Source organism: Ammospiza caudacuta, chromosome 14 (genome assembly GCF_027887145.1).
Source record: "Ammospiza caudacuta isolate bAmmCau1 chromosome 14, bAmmCau1.pri, whole genome shotgun sequence".
Classification (NCBI taxonomy): Eukaryota; Metazoa; Chordata; class Aves; order Passeriformes; family Passerellidae; genus Ammospiza; species Ammospiza caudacuta.
In genome coordinates, this window is record NC_080606.1 from 14,914,721 (window position 1) to 14,931,934 (window position 17,214).

A 17,214-nucleotide genomic window follows, 5' to 3' on the forward strand; every position below is an offset into this window, starting at 1 on the left:
GCTGCCGGCCCCCTACGCCCCAGTTTGGGACACAGCCACCTGTAGTGTCCCCACTGTGCCACACCTGGCACAGCCCCCACAGTCCCCATAGGTGCCCCCTCCTCACCCACTCCAAGCCCTGGTAGTGGTGGTGAGAGCTGCTGCAGCTCCTCCCGGGCCTGCCACGCTGCAAAGCCCCACGGTGCTCCCTGTTCCCACGGGTGCCAGCACAGGGACAGGGACAGAGTGCAATGGCCCCGGCCGAGCGCCTCACCAGCGTGGCTGTCACCTGCCCGTGACATGTTGTGCACAGCTCTGTGACATTGATACCAATAAACCCACCCGGTGGCCCGGTGCAGGCTCCGTGTTGTGCTGGGGGGGGAGCAGACGCTGCCTTCATGCAGGGGAGGGGAGGACGAGGTGCTGCAGGATCTGGTGCGGCCACTCCCGGCCGGGCCCATCCCAGGTACAGCCGAGCCATCCAAGGTAGGGCTGGATGCGTCCTGCTACAGCCGCAGGATCTACAACCCCGCCGGTACAGGCAGCCCCATTCTGCTACAGCCAGAGCGCTCCAGCCCAGCTCCAGCCGGATCCGTGCCGCTACACCCGGCTCTGCTGAAACACCCCCGCCCGGGCGCATCCCGCTCCACGCCGCAGCATCCTCACCCCGGAGACCGCCCGGTCGCCATGGCAACCGCCCTCCCCATCACCATGGCAACCCCCTCCGGTCGCCATGGCAACCGCCCTCCCCGGCAGCCCGGCCCCCGCCCTCGCCGTTGCCATGGCCGCGTCCCTCCTCCGGCGGCCGTGGCTCCCGAGGCGCCTCCCCGGGGCGGGCCGGCGGTGACGCGGCGGAGGTGACGCGCGGGGCGGTGGTACCGGGGCGCTCGGCGCTGTCTCCTTGTCCCCATCACGGCTCCCGCACGGCCCCCCCGCGCCGCCATGTCCGCGCCCGGCAGCGGCGGCGACTTCGGGAACCCGCTCAGGAAGTTCAAGCTCGTCTTCCTGGGCGAGCAGAGCGGTGAGCGCCGGGCCGGGCCCGGGCGGAACCGGGAGGGGCCGTGCGGGGCGGGGGCAGCGCCCGGGGCCGAGGCCGCGCCGTGCCCGGGGTGGGGGACGCGCTCCGGGGAGGGGCGGCCCGGCCTGAGGCCTCGGCGGGCGGAGCCCGGGGCTCCGTTCCCGGCCCTTCCCATCACCCGGGGCTCCGTTCCCGGCCCTTCCCATCACCCGGGGCTCCGTTCCCGGCCCTTCCCATCACCCGGGGCTGCGTTCCCGGCCCTTCCCATCACCCGGGGCTCCGTTCCCGGCCCTTCCCATCAGCCGGGGCTGCGTTCCCGGCCCTTCCCTTCGCCCGGGGCTTCGTTCCGCCCTCCCGGGCCCGCAGTGCGCCCGCAGCCCGGGCGGGGAGGCGGCTCCAGAGCTGCGGGGGCTCCCGGCGGCTGCGCTGCCCCCCTGGCCGCGGCCTCCTTCTCTCCCTCCTTCCCTCGCGGTCCGGGGTTTTGTTTTGCCTCGAAGGGCCTCCCTTTTGTGCCCCTTCCCCGGGAGAGGGTGGATGAGTTGTGTGTTTTCCCTGGGATCGTGGTGGGTTCTCGCTGGGAGTGTCCAAGGCCCGTTGGACAGGGCTGTGGAAGGTGGCCCTGCCCACGGCACGGGTGGGACTGGGTGAGCTTTGAGGTCCCTTCCAACCCAAATCATCGTGGGGTTATTGCTCCTCACCTTCTCCTCGAGCCTGGAACTGGAGGTCTTGGAGGGATTTCCAGAAGTTTTCTGATTTCTCAGCCTTTCCAATGTAGGATTGACATTGCTGCTGATAGACGTTTGTCTAATCTGGTTTTAACCCTCTCCGGTGTTCCTAATTTCACAACCTTTTTAGGCAATTTACTCCTCTTTCCTCTTCTATCCATGTTCTTTGATTTTTTCTTGGCTTCCTCCAGCTTCCTGAACCAGAATTGGAGCTTTATCTTTGTTTTTCACTTCTTATCAGTTCTGCACGTTATCTTGTGATGATATTGGGAGATGTAAATTTAAAGTTTTGAAACAAACCACCAGTCTGCTCTGTATCTAAAATGTTGTTACAAAGGAGAGATGGGAGTGTGGAATATTGCTTTTCCACGCAGCCAGCGGCAGCAGAACAGCATCTGGGATATCACCTGCTTTGTTTTGATGTTTATGTCCCAGACTTGGGGATTACATAAGGAGCAGAACAGGGTAACAAAGCAGATTTATTGCTTGCCCAAAGCCAACAACGGGTTCTTTGTTATCAACACACCTGATTTGAGGGCCAGGTTATCTCCACGATTAAGTTTGGACCTGCAGAGATTGATCTGCCTCTGTCATTTTGGGGCTGAAATTTCCAGCTGGCTGTTTCCCAGGGAGGTGTAGCTGGAATGGCCTGAGATTGGCAGCTGCTCTCACATCAGTGCCACTCCCAAAGCAGTGCTGGTTTTTTTCCCCCACTGCTGCTTGAAAGTAATTTTTCTCTTCTCTTGTAGTTGGGAAGACCTCCCTGATCACCAGGTTTATGTATGACAGTTTTGACAATACTTACCAGGTATGTGATAGTATTTATTTGATTTTTTAATATATTTATATTAATTAATCCATGCCCTGCTGTTCAAATTGATGCCTGGGAGCCCATTCCTCCATGAGATGTCAGTTCAAGATCACATAATGGGTTAAAATGTGCTGTGAAATGATAAATCAAAGCATCCAGTGTGATGTCAGGAAGTGCAGTGTCCAGAAAGGGAGCAAGGTTTAGATCCCCTTTGGATGTGGGATAGATCCTGTGAGAAGCCTTGAGGAAAATGGGGAGAATGTTGTTTTATGGTCAGGATTTCTGGTGCTGGATATGGGAGCCTCAGGAAATGGAGAATGAATAAAAACCCAACATCTTCTGACATTCTTAGTCTCTGTTATCTTTAGAGCTTCCATTTCAGAAGAGTTGAGTCTGGAGTGTGTAGATGGATCTGCCAGAAGTCAGCTTGGTATATTTTGTCTCTCAATTTTTTTATTACTATTTTTTGACTAAAGGACTAAAGATAGGAAAAGCCAGGGAAGTCTTGGCAGGCAAAGAGGGGGGTGGGGATGAAGAGGCTGCAGATGAAAAGCAGAAGATGTGTAAGAGGCCTGAAGGTTTGGGGAAGAATTAATTGCATCAAAGGCACTCAGAAATATTTCATGGGAATATCAAATACCTGTAAAGCAGATGAGATTAGGGCTTTATCTTTTAATTCAGCCTGGAAGAGTTACTGGGTTAGATTGGGATGATTGGAAGTCAAAGACAAGTCACTCACTGGAACTGAATCCTCTTGTGCTTCCTGTGTTTTTTCTTTCCTGTGCTCCCTTTCTTTTCCTGACTCTTGTAAGATGCTCTCATAGATTTATTTATTACTTGTTGTAGTTGTTATAAACCATGGCCTGGTTGGAAAATTGACCTCCCAGAAATAAATTCTCCCTCCCAAAACTGACTGTGTTGCTCTTTACAATTATTCAATGGTACACATTCAGCTGTGAGTGTTAAGAATGGGGATAATCTGCCTAAAACTCTCAAATCTGGTACATCAGGAGCTCTCTCCTCTTTCCTGGGGTTCTGATGAGCTGGGACAGCTCCTTGATTGAAGTGCCTGGGAGTGCACCTAACTTAGTGCTTTGTTTTAAATGCCTTTGTGCTGGAATTGCTGTAGCAGTGGGAATGGGAGTGGATGCAGACCTGCCTGGGAAATGAAGCTGCTGAATGTCACTGGAAGGGAAGCACATTCTGAAGTGGAAAGGCCTGGATAAAAATGGCTTTTTAGCTTTCAGCTGCCCATATTTTATAGATCCCGTTTGTTCTACCTTTTGGGTATTTCTACCAAGATAATTCTTACCAGACTGAATTGGGGCAGGCCAGAAGGAGCTGCCAGCTCAGATACAATCTGTGTGGAGATGCAGGAATGTCTGAGGTTAAAATCCAGACTCAGAGGTTCTTGTGGAGCTGAGAAGTGTTGAGGAATGCTGTGAAAAGCAGCTGGTGCAGATCCCCAGATTGCTTTGTTTTCATCACCTCAGTTGAAGGCAATTGAAGGCAAATCTCTTCACCAGCTTCATAACAAGTTTGTGAACATTTGTGAGAGTTTTTGCAGCAAGGGGATGCTGGAAGGCAAGTCACAGCTCCTAATGCTTCTCCTCTTTCCAGGCAACCATTGGAATTGATTTCCTGTCCAAAACAATGTACCTGGAGGACCGCACGGTGAGTGGGGCAGGGCTGGGGTGGCTGGGAGGGCTCTTTCCCCTGGCCCTTCCTCCAGCAGCTGCTGGAATCCTCCAGCAGCCTCCAGAGAACCAGCCTGGGCTGAATCCCATCACTGGTACAAGATCTGATACCTCTATCAGGAAGTCCAAATCTTCCATGGAAAATTTGGGCTGGATAATGGCCACATCCCAGGGAATGTGCTGCCTCCTGTGTGCACCTGCTTTGGGTGCAGTTTGCTCCCTGAATTTGCAGCTCTGCCTCTGGGATTGTCAGGATGAAAAGGGCTGAGCAGACCTCAGGTAGCACAGAATATGCTGAGCTGGAAAGGACCCACGTGGCTCATGCAGCTCCCGAAGCCAATAAAAAGCCAAGGAAGGAGTTGGTGTTCCAAGTCTTGATGTCCTTCATGATTAGACCTCATTCCTCCTCCTAGGAAGTTCTTGTGGTAACACAGCTCTGAGCACCTGCAATAAAGCAAGGGATTTAGCCTGCGTGAGATTCCTGTTTGCACAGAGACCTCTCACTCCCTTCTTCTGGATTTCCTCTCAGTATTTGTGGGTTTGCTCATGATTTGCCAGTGTTTGCCTTTTTCCCGTTTTCCTGCTGTGTGAGGAGTGTGACAGAGCTGTGGGGAGCAGGGAACACTCCTGTGTGAAGCTTTGGGCCTGCTGCTTCCAAAGAAGTCTCTTCCTATTGTGTGTGCTGAATTTCCTGAGAATTTCTCTGCCATTTTAGCAATGATTCTCTCTTAGAAAAGCCCTTTTTTAATATTGGTTTAAGGCAAAGATCCTGGGAATGCTGCTGGACACCTGTGGATGTCTGTGTGCTGTTATAGTGGTGTGGGTTTCTCATGGTTGTGTAAGTCAGGATGTCATTCACCTGCTGCTCTGCTATCCAGAAAATCCCATTTTCCTCCCAGTGTTGGAATGCTGTGAGCTTTCTTGGTTATGTAAGTCGTTCACAGAGCCCGCAAAGCCTGTTCAGATGACAGAGGTGTGGAGTGTAGATAAGAGGAGGGACAGATACAAGCAAACAAGCCGAGAAAATTCAGGCACTGGAATAGTTTCTCAGATGTGGTTAACGCTGGATTTTGCAACAGGCTTTGATTTCTGGGCTGGAAATGAGGAATGCTGAGCCTCCAGCTGGGATGTGTGCTTTGGTGGATTTGATGTAGCCTTGCAGCAAAAGCCAGCAGAAGGAATCCTCATCCCTGGAAGGGTCCAAGGCTGGGTTGGACAGAGTTTGAACCAAGCTGGGACAGTGGAAGTGTCCCTGCCCGTGGCAGGGGTGGATTGAGATGAGCTTTAAAATCCCATCCAACCCAAACCATTCTGGCATTTCATGAAACTCATGTGGAATTTGGTTCTCCAAAACCATCTCCCAGGAAGGGCAGCTGTGTGCCATTGCCAGCATTGGGATGTGAGGCATTCAGTGAGCTGGAGCCACCTGAAGCCCCATCCTCAGTCCTGGCTGTCAGGAGCCACCTCCATGTGCAGTTCTCCTCATTCCGACACACTGAGCAGTTCCTCCTCCTCTGTGTGTCCATATCCTCCCAGCCTTGTGGGAGTGCAGTGCAGGAGAAGCCAGCCTGCAGGGTGGTTGCTCTTGGGGCTTCCACCACCTCTGCTTTTCCAGTGGGATCATCCAGGCTGGGCTGAGGGGGTCCTTAGGGGCAGGAGTCCCACATCTGGCCAGCTGCTTGTGGGGCTGTTCTGGCAGGGTCCCTGAGGCCTGGCTGTGCATTTCCCTTGTTAGCTGGTGCCATGAGGAGGATTTAGGACTCTCCCAGTTTCTGGTGTTGGAATGTGTGAGATATTCCTGGGTGTGTGGAGGGAGGGATGTTCCCAGACCTTGGGAAGTGCCACTGCCTCTTTTCACATTTCTGTTCCATTTGAACTTTCCTTTTGTTGCCTTAGTTTCGCTTTGCAACTTATTTTTCTTTATTTATTTTGATTTCACTTGAGTTTTGGTTTTGTTCTCCATTTTCCTGCTGTTCCCCTTCCCCTTGCCCTGCACTTTTCCATTTCCCAGATCAGGCTGCAGCTGTGGGACACAGCCGGCCAGGAGAGGTTCCTCATTCCCAGCTCCATCCGTGACTCTGCTGTGGCTCTCATTGTCTTTGACATCACAAGTAGGTATGGAGCCCAGGCTCTGCAGGGACCTTGCTTTTAACTCATTTCTTACTCCTGAAGTGGTGGTGGTACCCAAAAAGAGCTAAAATAGCCCATCAGCCTCCTGTGGGTGTTGCAGGGATTGGGAGTTCCTTGTCTGTGCTGGTTGTTGGTAGCCTTTGCAAAGCTTTGCTGTTTTTCTGTGTTTTTTTTTTTTATTTTTATTTTATTTTTATTTTATTTTTCTAACTTCCAAATTATTTTTCTTTTTCATTTCTGGGTAAGGAGAGAGATTATACAAGTAACAGCTTCAGGTGCCAAGCAAAGGAACGTTGTTAGAGTAGGTAAAACAAAACAGAACCCTTTTAAACAGAAGCTGTGGAGTGACTTAGGAAGATTCAAGATTCCCATTTTGTTGGAAAAGAGACCTGGAGACTCACAAGAGAGCTTTTGAAAGAGGAGAGATGCAACAACCACAATTTCTAAAGAACAAACAAGCTTAGAGGGAAATTCTCTGTAACTCTTGACATGACTGTTTTAATACAAGATAGGGAGTTATGAAGAGAATTATTTCATTGTAACTCCTTGTTACTGATTCCACTTGATCTGGTGGGGGGGTTTGTTAATCTACAATATCAGGATTTACATGAATTTCAGTAAAGAAGACAGCACAGGTGGAAAAAATAAAAGCTCTGGCCCAGCTTTATTCTGTTACAAACAAGTTTAGAGTGAGGTGTTTGTTTTGCTCTGCTAGGCTGAAGTGCTTAACAAGTAATAGGCTGTGATTTACCCTCAGTGTTCAGGGCAAATAATTTCTTGATATTTCTCCAGTCCTGGAGAGAATTCTGGGGGAATTCCTGATTTGGTGCAAATGGTGTCAGACTGGCCTGTTTGGAGAGCACAGAGATGTACAAGTGGTGGCCTGTGCTGAGGCAGGGGGGCAGGATGCACAGCTTGCCATCATTTTTCCCACTGTGCAGGTACAGGATGCTGTTTGTCCAAGCAGCTGGAAACATTTTGCCAGTCCAGGATGTTCTTAACAGCTCCCAGCCATGTCTGAAGAAATTAGGTGACAGCTGATCTCATAATTCTTCAGTAACAGACTGATCTTTGCAGATAATTTCATTTTTTCACAGTTCTTAGTGACTGAGAGGTTTAAAGTTTTCTTGTGTTGCAGAAGGGACATGCCCAGGTACTTGTGGGGGCACAATGAAATTGTTTAGCTATTGTTGCTGTGCTGGACATCCCAAAATGCAGGTGGAGACATCCATTAGGGGAGTCCATACTCAGCTCAGGCCCCTCCTGAAGGTTGTTCCTAAGGAAGGCTGGGCTCATTCCTGGTGTCCCACAGAGGTTATTTGTGTTTTCCCTTCTAAAATGGGTGCACACAAACCTGGACTTGTAGAAATGCAGCAAACCTGGGTCACTTCAGGGGAGTGTCTGTGTGGTACCTGGTCACTGGAGACCTTCCCTCAAATAACTTTACCCTGCACAAATCACAAATTAAACAAATTTATAAAATTAAATATATTTAACAAATTTAATTACCTGGGCCAGCTCTGTGATGCTTTCTCCAGTTGCCTTTGGCTGTGAGTCTGAAGGTTTGGGGTGGTTCAGTCACCACCTGGGTGAATGTTCATGGGGAATATTCCAATGTAGCAGCAGTGTCCAGGAAGGGTGTGGAAGGGATCAGCCTGATCTTCCAGCTCTGCTGTGACACTGCCCAGGTGTTCCCACTTTGTCACCCTGAGTTTCCTGGCATAGGGAAGAGCCCTGACTTCTGCTCCTGTAATCAAGTCTGCCGTCAAAATGAAGCAAGAGCTAATAGCTTTAACTATAAACCCTAATCTTCCTTAAGCCCCAGGGCATCAGCTCGACATTCCCTGATGGAGATAAGATGTTGTTTTGAATCTGACTGCAGGCCTGTGCTCTATCAGCTTCTCTTCCTCTCCTAAACAAGCAGTGATTGGTCCTGGAGAAGCTGCTTTTTCCTTGATGAGCTGCTTCATTAACCAGTGCTCTGCCTCCCAGCTGGGATTATTTGTGGCTGTAAACTGGGAACCAGTGGGTGCCTCCAGAAAGCTGTTGGGGAGGAGGAGCAATCCTGTTTTCAGGCACTGTGGGGTGAAGGAAAAGGACTTCCATGTGGAAAGCTTTTTGTTTGGGGTGTTTGGGGAGTTTTTGAGCAGTGCTGGTTCAGCCAGGCAGGTCCCAGACCTTGGAGCTGTCATATATAATAATATATATAATAACAACAGTTTGTGTTTGGAGTCAAACTCTTCCAGCATTTTTGTGACTCTTGCACTGCTCTGAGAGGGAGAACCCAGTGCCCTTTGCACCACCTGAACCCTGCAGTGTGTAACACTCACTTTCATTTCTGCTGGATTTTGTTATCATTGCATCAATAACCCATGAAAATCCCCACTGCCACCACATGGATGCTCCATGCTGGAGGTTGGATGTTGTTCCCCTGCCTGGTGTCTGTCCTGGGGGAATTGCCCCAAAAGCTTTGATCAGAGATGCTCCAGGCTATGAGTCCTGGAGATCCCATCCATAATCCTGGGAGATCAGTGCTGGACTGTTGGCTACCCCCAGTAATGAGGTGGGATCCAAATCCTGGAGATGTTTGGGAATAGCAGAATCTCTGGGCAGGCAGAGGAGGGAATTAAAGCACTTCACAAACAGATCCTGGAAACAGCTCTGCTGGGGTTGGATTTGGGGCGAGATGGCAAGCTCAGCTCAGCTGCTGAGGTTGGGGATGGAAGTGTCCTTTTCCCTAAAGGGTTTTCCTGCTCTCTCTCCTCCTTGGTGGGCCGGGCTGGCCCCAGCAGGTGCGGCTGCAGCTCTGGGACACGGCGGGGCAGGAGCGGTTCCGCAGCCTCATCCCCAGCTACATCCGCGACTCCACCATCGCCGTCGTGGTCTATGACATCACAAGTGAGTGCTGGCAGCTCTGCTGGGTCCTTTAGAAACACCCCACACCAGCAGAACTGAGAAGTTACAGCCACGAGTTCTGCAAAAACATCATTAAAATCAGAGATGTTTTCACGCCTTCCTTGGTTTTCTGTCTGGGTGGGAAATAATTGCTGTGGGGTGGGGAGGTTTGGAGAAGCACCTCTGTAGGAATGTGCCCCGTGTTGATAGAGTGACAAAATTCTCCTTTGTCCCCTCAAAAAGGAAAGAAGTTTCTCTCCTCGATTAGGTGAAAAAGCCACCTCATAAGTCTAAAGGACTTCACCTCAACCTTAATGATAGCTAATTAGATTGGATTATCTAATCTATCAAAAAGTCCCACCTAAGCAATTTAGTAGAAAAAGAAGTGAACAAAGAAACTAATCACTTTTGTGAAGTGTTTTGCCAAAAGCAAAGATCTCCTGCACCTAGCTCAGTTTTTCTCTGTTTGTTATTTTGCCTTTTAATAAACCTTTTTGTTTCCAACACTGCAACAGAAGCCATCCTGCCTCCAAAAGTAGCTGAGCTATCTTAAGTGTGTTATAGACATCCAAAAGCTTATTAGACCTAACTCAAAAAAAACCACTATAACACACCTGAGTACAAGTGAAGCATTTTCCCTGTCATAAAGGAGTTTTATTCTCAGCTTTGCTATTTCATTCTTCCCTGCAGACTTGAATTCTTTCCAGCAAACCTCCAAGTGGATCGATGACGTCAGGACAGAGCGAGGCAGTGACGTCATCATCATGTTGGTGGGGAACAAAACCGACCTGGCAGACAAGAGGTAACGGGGCACCCTGGGCCCTGCTGTCCTGCCCAGAGCCACCAGGGACTACTGGGGCCAGGCTGGGCTATAAACAAGGCTTAGTTTTAAACACAACATTGTTTGCTTGTCAGGAAATTCTCATTTCTGCTTTCAGCAAAAGTTATTCCCTTTGCTGTCCAACAAGTAGTTTAAAACAAACTCACCGAAAAAAATTGCTGAAGTGGTTCTGCACCATTATCTCAGTGGGGTATTTTGTCTGATTTTCCTTCTCACACTGAGGTAAAGGCTAAAAGCTGCCTGTAAAAGCAAGGAAATCAGCTGATTTTCACTGTTTTCCACTAATTATCCCCACTCTCTCTGCACATGCAGCTGGAAGTTCATGGCACAATTTCTCCTCATTAAGAAGCAGCACAAAGTTTTGTAGGATTGATCTAAAAGTATGAATTTCTCTGAGTATAAATTTCATGTCATACATAACACACACTGAGCTTGTGGATGTGTGAGAGGAAATCAAATCAGCAAATCCCAAACTTCCCCAAAAGACAGACCCAAGAATTTGATTAGACTCCTAAAATGACACAGATTAATGTTTTGGGAGGTGCCATAAAGCATTTTACTTTAAAACTCTTAATTCTACAGCACATCAACCAAAATAACCAATGTAGTGGGGTCTTAGAAGAGCACAGGCTTTACTTTGTGTTCCTATTTCAAATCCTTCTCTGGATTGTTGATTTAACAATTATTTTGTTGAATATTTCCAGAGATTTTTGTTCCTTAGGAAAGTATCAGGAGAAGGTATCAGTGTAGATAAGGGAAGGTTTTTATTTTAATGGATGGTGCCAGAGGCAGTTGGCAAAGGGAAGGTGGAGTGAACCAGGCAGTTCCAACCCTTCCAAATGAAACATCCTCAACATCCCAGAAATGTGGGCTTTGGCTGTCAGGGGATGTGTGAGGGCTTGAAGCCACAGGGGGATTTTGATCTGATGCACAGAAAATCACCTCAGGAAGGTAGAACTGAGAAACACCTGGATCTCATGGCGAAATAAAGCCTTAAAATATCAAGTTCTTGTCCTTTGGCTGTTAACAAAATTGTCCTGATCAAAGGAGAACAATTTATGGATGAAATTAATGTTTTCTCAACAAAATGTTGGCTTTTATTTGAAGATCAGTTTACTCTGTTTCTTGGGATGATGGGCAGAGTGATCTGAGTGTTCCATTGTGGGGCATTCCCACATTTTTAATTCTAACCACTGCTTTGCTCACTCCTGCAGTTACACATTCCTTCAGGGTGTGTTGTGATGTGGATTTTCTCATGTCATTCTGGTGGTTTTATGTCCCAATATCCCAGGCTCTTTGCCCTGCAGGTTTTTAGTTTTCATGCCCAGCAGGAAAAGCAGGGATAATTCCATTTGGCTTTTCCCACTTCACTGGGAAGCATTTTGAGCTGTCCCATGCCTTGCACTTTGAAAATATTCCTAAAACTTGCTGCTTACAATACAGGAATACAATAAAAACATGTACAATTCATTTTGCATAAGATTCCATGTGTGATGAACTCATGATCTGTCCCTGAAATCATTCACAAAAACAAAATCCAAGATGTTGTGTCTGAGCCAGCTCTAGATTTTGACCACTGAGCTTCTCCCAAGCCCTCCTGGCAGCTGGGAATGACTGCAGCTGCCTGACTGAATAACCTGGCATTTCTAATTCCTCCCAAAATCCAGTTTCATATGAAGCTGGAAAGGCCAGTGGGATCATTTCAGCCTTGGAGTATTTCCTGATGGTGCACAACAGCTGGCCCAGCACTGCTGGAAGAATTAAAAATACCACAAAAATTGTTTGAAGCTGCTACAGCTGAAGTTCCTGCAGCACTGGAAATTCTCATTTTGGCAGCTGAATGTGACAGGAGTCCTGGTGTGGGCTGGAATTTGGAATGATGGGGAAGGAAATATCCAGGTGTCAGTAACAGGAGCTGCCTTGCCTTTCTTTTCAAAGGACCTTGGGGTTTTGTGAGGCTGAAATTCTGGGCCTGTAAAGGCTGGACAAAGCCACCTTTGGTGTCACAGAGGTGACATATTGTTTTTTGAGGCAGAATACAGGGAAGCCATTCATCCTCTGATAAAAACCAGGGATGAGGCAGATTCTGAGGCCAAAAAGCAGCACTAAAAATAGCCCTGTTCTTGTTCAGTGCAGCCTGGTAAGTTTTTCATTCCACTCAATGTTGCTTCAGTTGGTGGCTGTTTTTTTTTCTTTGTTGATTTTTTCTTTCTCCCTGCAGTTTTTTTTTTCCCTCTCATTTTTGGACTCTTTTGCTTTGGTTTGGTTTTTGTGCTCTGTGATTTGTTCTCATTACTGGAGACAGGTTTCTGTAGAGGAGGGAGAGAGAAAAGCCCAGGAGCTGAATGTGCTGTGTGTTGAGAGCAGTGCTAAAGCAGGACTTAAAGGGACACAGAGGGGCAGTTCCAGGTGCTTGTCCCCAAGCTGCTGCAATGTCCCTGCTGCTGGAGCCTTTGTGTCACCTCACAGCATTCCCTCTGTCAGATTTGGAAAATCCCTGTCTCAGTGTGGGGATTTTTCCTGGCCTGGAGTGCTGTGGATGAGGATCAGATGTTGTGCACAGGCTTCATCCTGTGCTGCTCATCTGCCACAACTCCAGGGATTCCTGGGGAGTTTCCCTGAGGTGTTTTCACTCCCAGCTGGAAGACTTGGGGCTGGAGAAGCCTCCAGGGTCCTGAGGTGGGCTGAACCCTCTTGGAAAGGGAGCAGCAGCTCACTGCCAGCCATCTCTGACTTTTCCTTCTGTTCCTTTTGTCTCCTTTCCACCTTTGTGCAGGCAAATCACCACAGAGGAAGGGGAACAGAGAGCCAAAGAGCTGAATGTGATGTTCATTGAGACCAGTGCAAAGACTGGCTACAATGTGAAACAGGTAAAACATGCAGGCTGTGTTCTCAGTCAGGAATTCACTGCTCTGGGTCTGCTCCAGGGTGGATTTGGGATCCTGCAGGAATTTCCTTGTGTTTAATGCCAGCCCCTGAGATGTTTCTTGGTTTGTGTAGTGCAAGCTCCTTTCCTGTTGAGTTAATGATTCCCTGTCAAAGCTAAACCTTGAAACAAAGGAGGACTCACTCCAGAATGTGCTGAGGGATGGGAAAGGGGGAAAATCATTGTTTTGTGCAGCCAGTCAGCTGGAACTTTGTTTGGTTTGGTTCACAGTCAATGCACTGCTTGCTGAAATCACTGCTGACATCAGTGGGAGAATTGTTTCTGCTGATGCACTGGAGTAGAAGTTCCACCTTCTGTTTGCCAGCCAGAGAATCTTGAAATATTTTAGGGGAATTGAGATTGGAAGGGATCTCTGGAAATCACCCCTTCCAGCCCTCCTGCTCAGAGCAGGCTGCCCAGAGCTGACTCCAGCTGTTTGGAGTATCTCAAAGGATAGAAACTGTCCAGTGCCAGTGTTTGATCAACCAAACAGCAAAACAACCTCTACGTTTTCATTTTAAGCAGAATTTCTCAGATTTCTGCTTGTGCCCTTTGATTCTTGCTTGTGATTCCCCTCTCCACTGGTTCAGGGATTGTTCTGGATATCCCAGAGCTTGGAATAAGGAGCTGTGGGCTCTGGAGGAGATTGGGAAACATCCTCAGGGGTTTGCTGCACACCAGCAGCTTGGTACAGCCCCACAGTGGGACTGGGAGGCTTTGGGCTCAGTTTTTGTGGCTGTTCTGGGTTGAACCCACTTTAGTGGTGGATTTTGACTCCTGTTGCTTTCTTTGCCCAGTGGGTGTTTGTGAGGAGAGCTGGGATGTGAAGCTGCAAACCCCAGCACCTCACTGGGACCTTGGTTCTGCAAGGAACCCTTTGAGGGATGGCTGAGAGGGAAATCAGAGCAGCAGGGATTGCTCTGGGTTTGATGCAGAGAGTTCAGCAGCCTGGCAGTGTCTGTGCTCCAAACATTGACTGAGGAATGCTGCAAACCCATTTTCCAGGTTTTCTGGGGGTAGCAGAGCCCTTCCCAGTGTAAGTGCAGCTCCCTGGAACCAGCAGTTCTGCTGAGGAACGGCTCTTTGGCAGCAGGGCTGATCTGAAGGGCTGGGCTCTGAAAGCTCTGTTGTTCCACAGAGGAATATTCAGTGCCAGCTGAGTGATCAGAAATCCCCAAATCTGCACCCTTTGTGCACAAGCAGAGGCTGAACATGTTAAATGATGTTTAGTAAGTGCAGGAGGGAGTTCCATGAATCCCTGGAAGAATGTTACTAATTAATTCCACGTTCTCTTCAAGCAGGAACAGGTAAAATAAAACTGGGTTTTTTTGTAGGCATTGAATAAGTTCTTTAATATAAGTTCTTTAAAACCTGTTAAATATCCTGCATAAAATTCTCATGGCATTTTTGATTACTGCTCTGCCTGTTAAAGTACCCACTTAAAGAGTTTGTACAGCTCAGAGTCCTGCTGTAAAACAAGGTTTTTAACAGGAACTTGTTTCTGACAAACCTTGAGCTTCTCCCTTGCTGCTTTCCAGCTTTTCCGCCGTGTGGCTGCTGCCTTACCTGGGATGGACAGCACACCAGAGAAGAGCAAAGAAGACAGTATCCTTGTTTTCCTTGGAATTAGGCAATTATCTGGTGTTAAATTTGGCTTACTGACTTTCTTTGGGCACATTGTGGGGATGGGCCTTGCTGGGGTTTGCAGGACACGGAGCTGTTGGACTGTGAGCAGAGGGATGGAGCAGCTCTGCCATGAGGAAAGGTTGGGACAATTGGGATTGTTCAAGCTGGAGAAGAGAAGCTTTGGGGTGACCTAATTTGGGCCATCAGAACCTTAAGAAGCCAAAAAGAAAAATGGAAAGGGGATATTTACAATGGCTTGGGATGACAGGACAAGGGGGAATGGCTTCCCACTGCCACAGGGCAGGGTTAGATGGGATATTGGGAAGGAATCCTTCCCTGTGAGGGTGGGGAGGACCAGGTTACCCAGAGAAGCTGTCGCTGCCCTGGATCCGTGGAAGTGTCCAGGGCCAGGTTGGATGAGGCTTGGAGCAAGCTGGGCTAGTGGAAGGTGTCGCTGCCCATGGCAGGGGGTGGCACTGAGTGATCTTTAGGGTCTCCTCCAACCCAAACCTCCTTGGCATTCTATGACCCTGTTTGTGGGCCGGATATAAATGTACACAACTAATAGCCAGCATGAGTTCTGCTTCTCCACTGGAACTGGGGCTGGAATTTCCACACCTTTAGAACACCAGACTTCGTTACTCATTTTGCCCATCCTCTGAGACGTCTCACCACGTTCCTGGCTTTGCCTGTGCAGAGACCCCAAACAACCCTTCCAAATCCTGTCCTGGGTGATTCCTTGACTGTGCCTGCAGTGATTGACATCAAACTAGAGAAGCCCCCCGAGCAGCCAGTGACGGAGAGCGGCTGCTCCTGCTAACGGCCCTGCGGCAGCGGCAGCCCCGGCGGCCGGGCTGGAGAACATCGCGCTCATCGCCCCCGGGGCTGCCAAACCATCCCCAAGCGAGCAATGAACCCCTGGGTACTGGTGGGGAGCAGCCCCAGCTCCCCTCTCACTGCATGGTTTGAGCCCTGAGTGCAGAATGAGTGTCCTGTCTTTTGAGTTTATTTTTTTATGTTGTTGCACTTTGGCACCACGGTGCCCTTCACACTTTCTCTCTCTCTCTCTTTCTCTCTCTCTCTTCCTCCCTCCCTTTCTCCCCCTTTTCCCACCTGGAGCCTCCCTGCTCAGATGTATCTTGTGAATGCCATGGAAAAGCTGCCGAGTTAGGGAAGACAAAAATGAAGCTTTGGGGGGTGGGTTCTCTGCCTTCCCTCCTGCCTTGCATCCTCCCCCTGCCTTCTCCAGCCCCCTGTCCTGCATCCCCACTTCCTCTGGTGAAAGGCTGCTCCTTAAACTTAAACCAGTCACTTGGACTTGCCTTTTTGGACTCTGCAGGTTCCCAGGCTTTGCTTCCCGCAGGGCACACAGCCCATGAGCTCTCTGGTTTCTCCTTTCTGTGGATGACCCTAGCTAACTCTTGCTCACCACTTCCCAGTTTTGCCCCTCGAGTCACACAGGCCCTGGAAAGCCCCAGACTCTGAGAGCTTTGGCCTTGTTGCTCCCATTTGTGTGGCAGGGACATCCCAGAGCCTGCTGGAATCTCTTCCCATCCAGACGATGTTGGTGAGTGTTGGCTGCACGAGGGGCCACAGGCTTTGCAGCCCGAGGCTGGGTGGGGAGAGATCCTCAGGGATTCTGGAAGCAAACAGTGACCTGGAATCCATCACTGCAGGGGCAGTACCTGCCCTGGGAGTCATGGATGCTCCTTGGGCTCCTTCCCTGATCTCCAGTCTCCTGTTCTCTGTCATGGGAGCTGCTTCATGCGGAGCAGGAGAGCCACAGCAGAGGGAAGGGCAACATTCCAGTCTCATTCCCAGTTGCTGCTTGATGGAATCATTCCCATTGCCTCTGCCCTTGGAGCAGAGCTCTGGGGTGGGACCAGCAGCCAATTCACTCCTGGGGGAGTTTTAACCTTTGCCAAAGCTAAGGGGAGCAGTGGCAGGGAATTCCTGTCACAGTGGGTGGAGAATTGGAGGATGTGATGCTGCTGAAGGGAGTTCTGGTGTCACTCCCCAACCTTGGAGGTTGGGAGCTGCCTCCTTTCCCTCAGCCCCTAGTTGTGAATTAATTCATAGAACTTTTCAGAGATTTCCTGGGGTTTTGGGTCCACAAAAAGTTGGCAGAGAGGAGAATTCCGCTGTCCTTTCCCCACCTGGCCTGTGTGACACGGAGCAAGCTGTGGTAGGACAGTGAGCACAGTGTGACCACGGTGGGGGGGTCAGTGGCACTCCCTGCCCTCCCTTGGCAGGGTGTCCCTCAATCCCTGACACCCGAGGAGGGGAAGGGACAGCCCTGTGCTGGGATGTGGCAGCCCTGGCCTGGCAGCAGCTCACTGAGGTCCCCAGAGTCCCCTCCCCTGGGGCAGCTGGCCGCAGGAGGAAGCTGGGATGTGAGTCCTGTCCCACCCCTCGGGAAGCTGATCCCATTCCCTGTACATAGCCCCTGTGGGAGTTGCTGGTGTCAGTGTCCGTGTCTGTAGAACAGGTGTTGCTGTCCCTGCCCAGGCAGCTCTGCTGTCCCTGTCCCTCCCTGGCAGCTCTGCTGTCCCTTCGTGTTGTTCGA

At 49.8% G+C, this 17,214-nt stretch overlaps 1 protein-coding gene across 1 annotated transcript; it reads left to right on the top strand.

Annotated features, from left to right (window-relative positions):
* The first annotated feature begins 821 nt into the window (after positions 1-821).
* Positions 822-17,214, top strand: LOC131563796 (ras-related protein Rab-6A-like). The gene is made up of 8 exons (XM_058813947.1): positions 822-1,000; positions 2,472-2,530; positions 4,154-4,207; positions 9,153-9,258; positions 9,946-10,057; positions 12,873-12,966; positions 14,561-14,627; positions 15,404-17,214. The coding sequence occupies exons 1-8, from the start codon at positions 922-924 to the stop codon at positions 15,466-15,468; spliced, it is 636 nt and encodes a 211-aa protein (XP_058669930.1). The 5' UTR covers positions 822-921; the 3' UTR covers positions 15,469-17,214.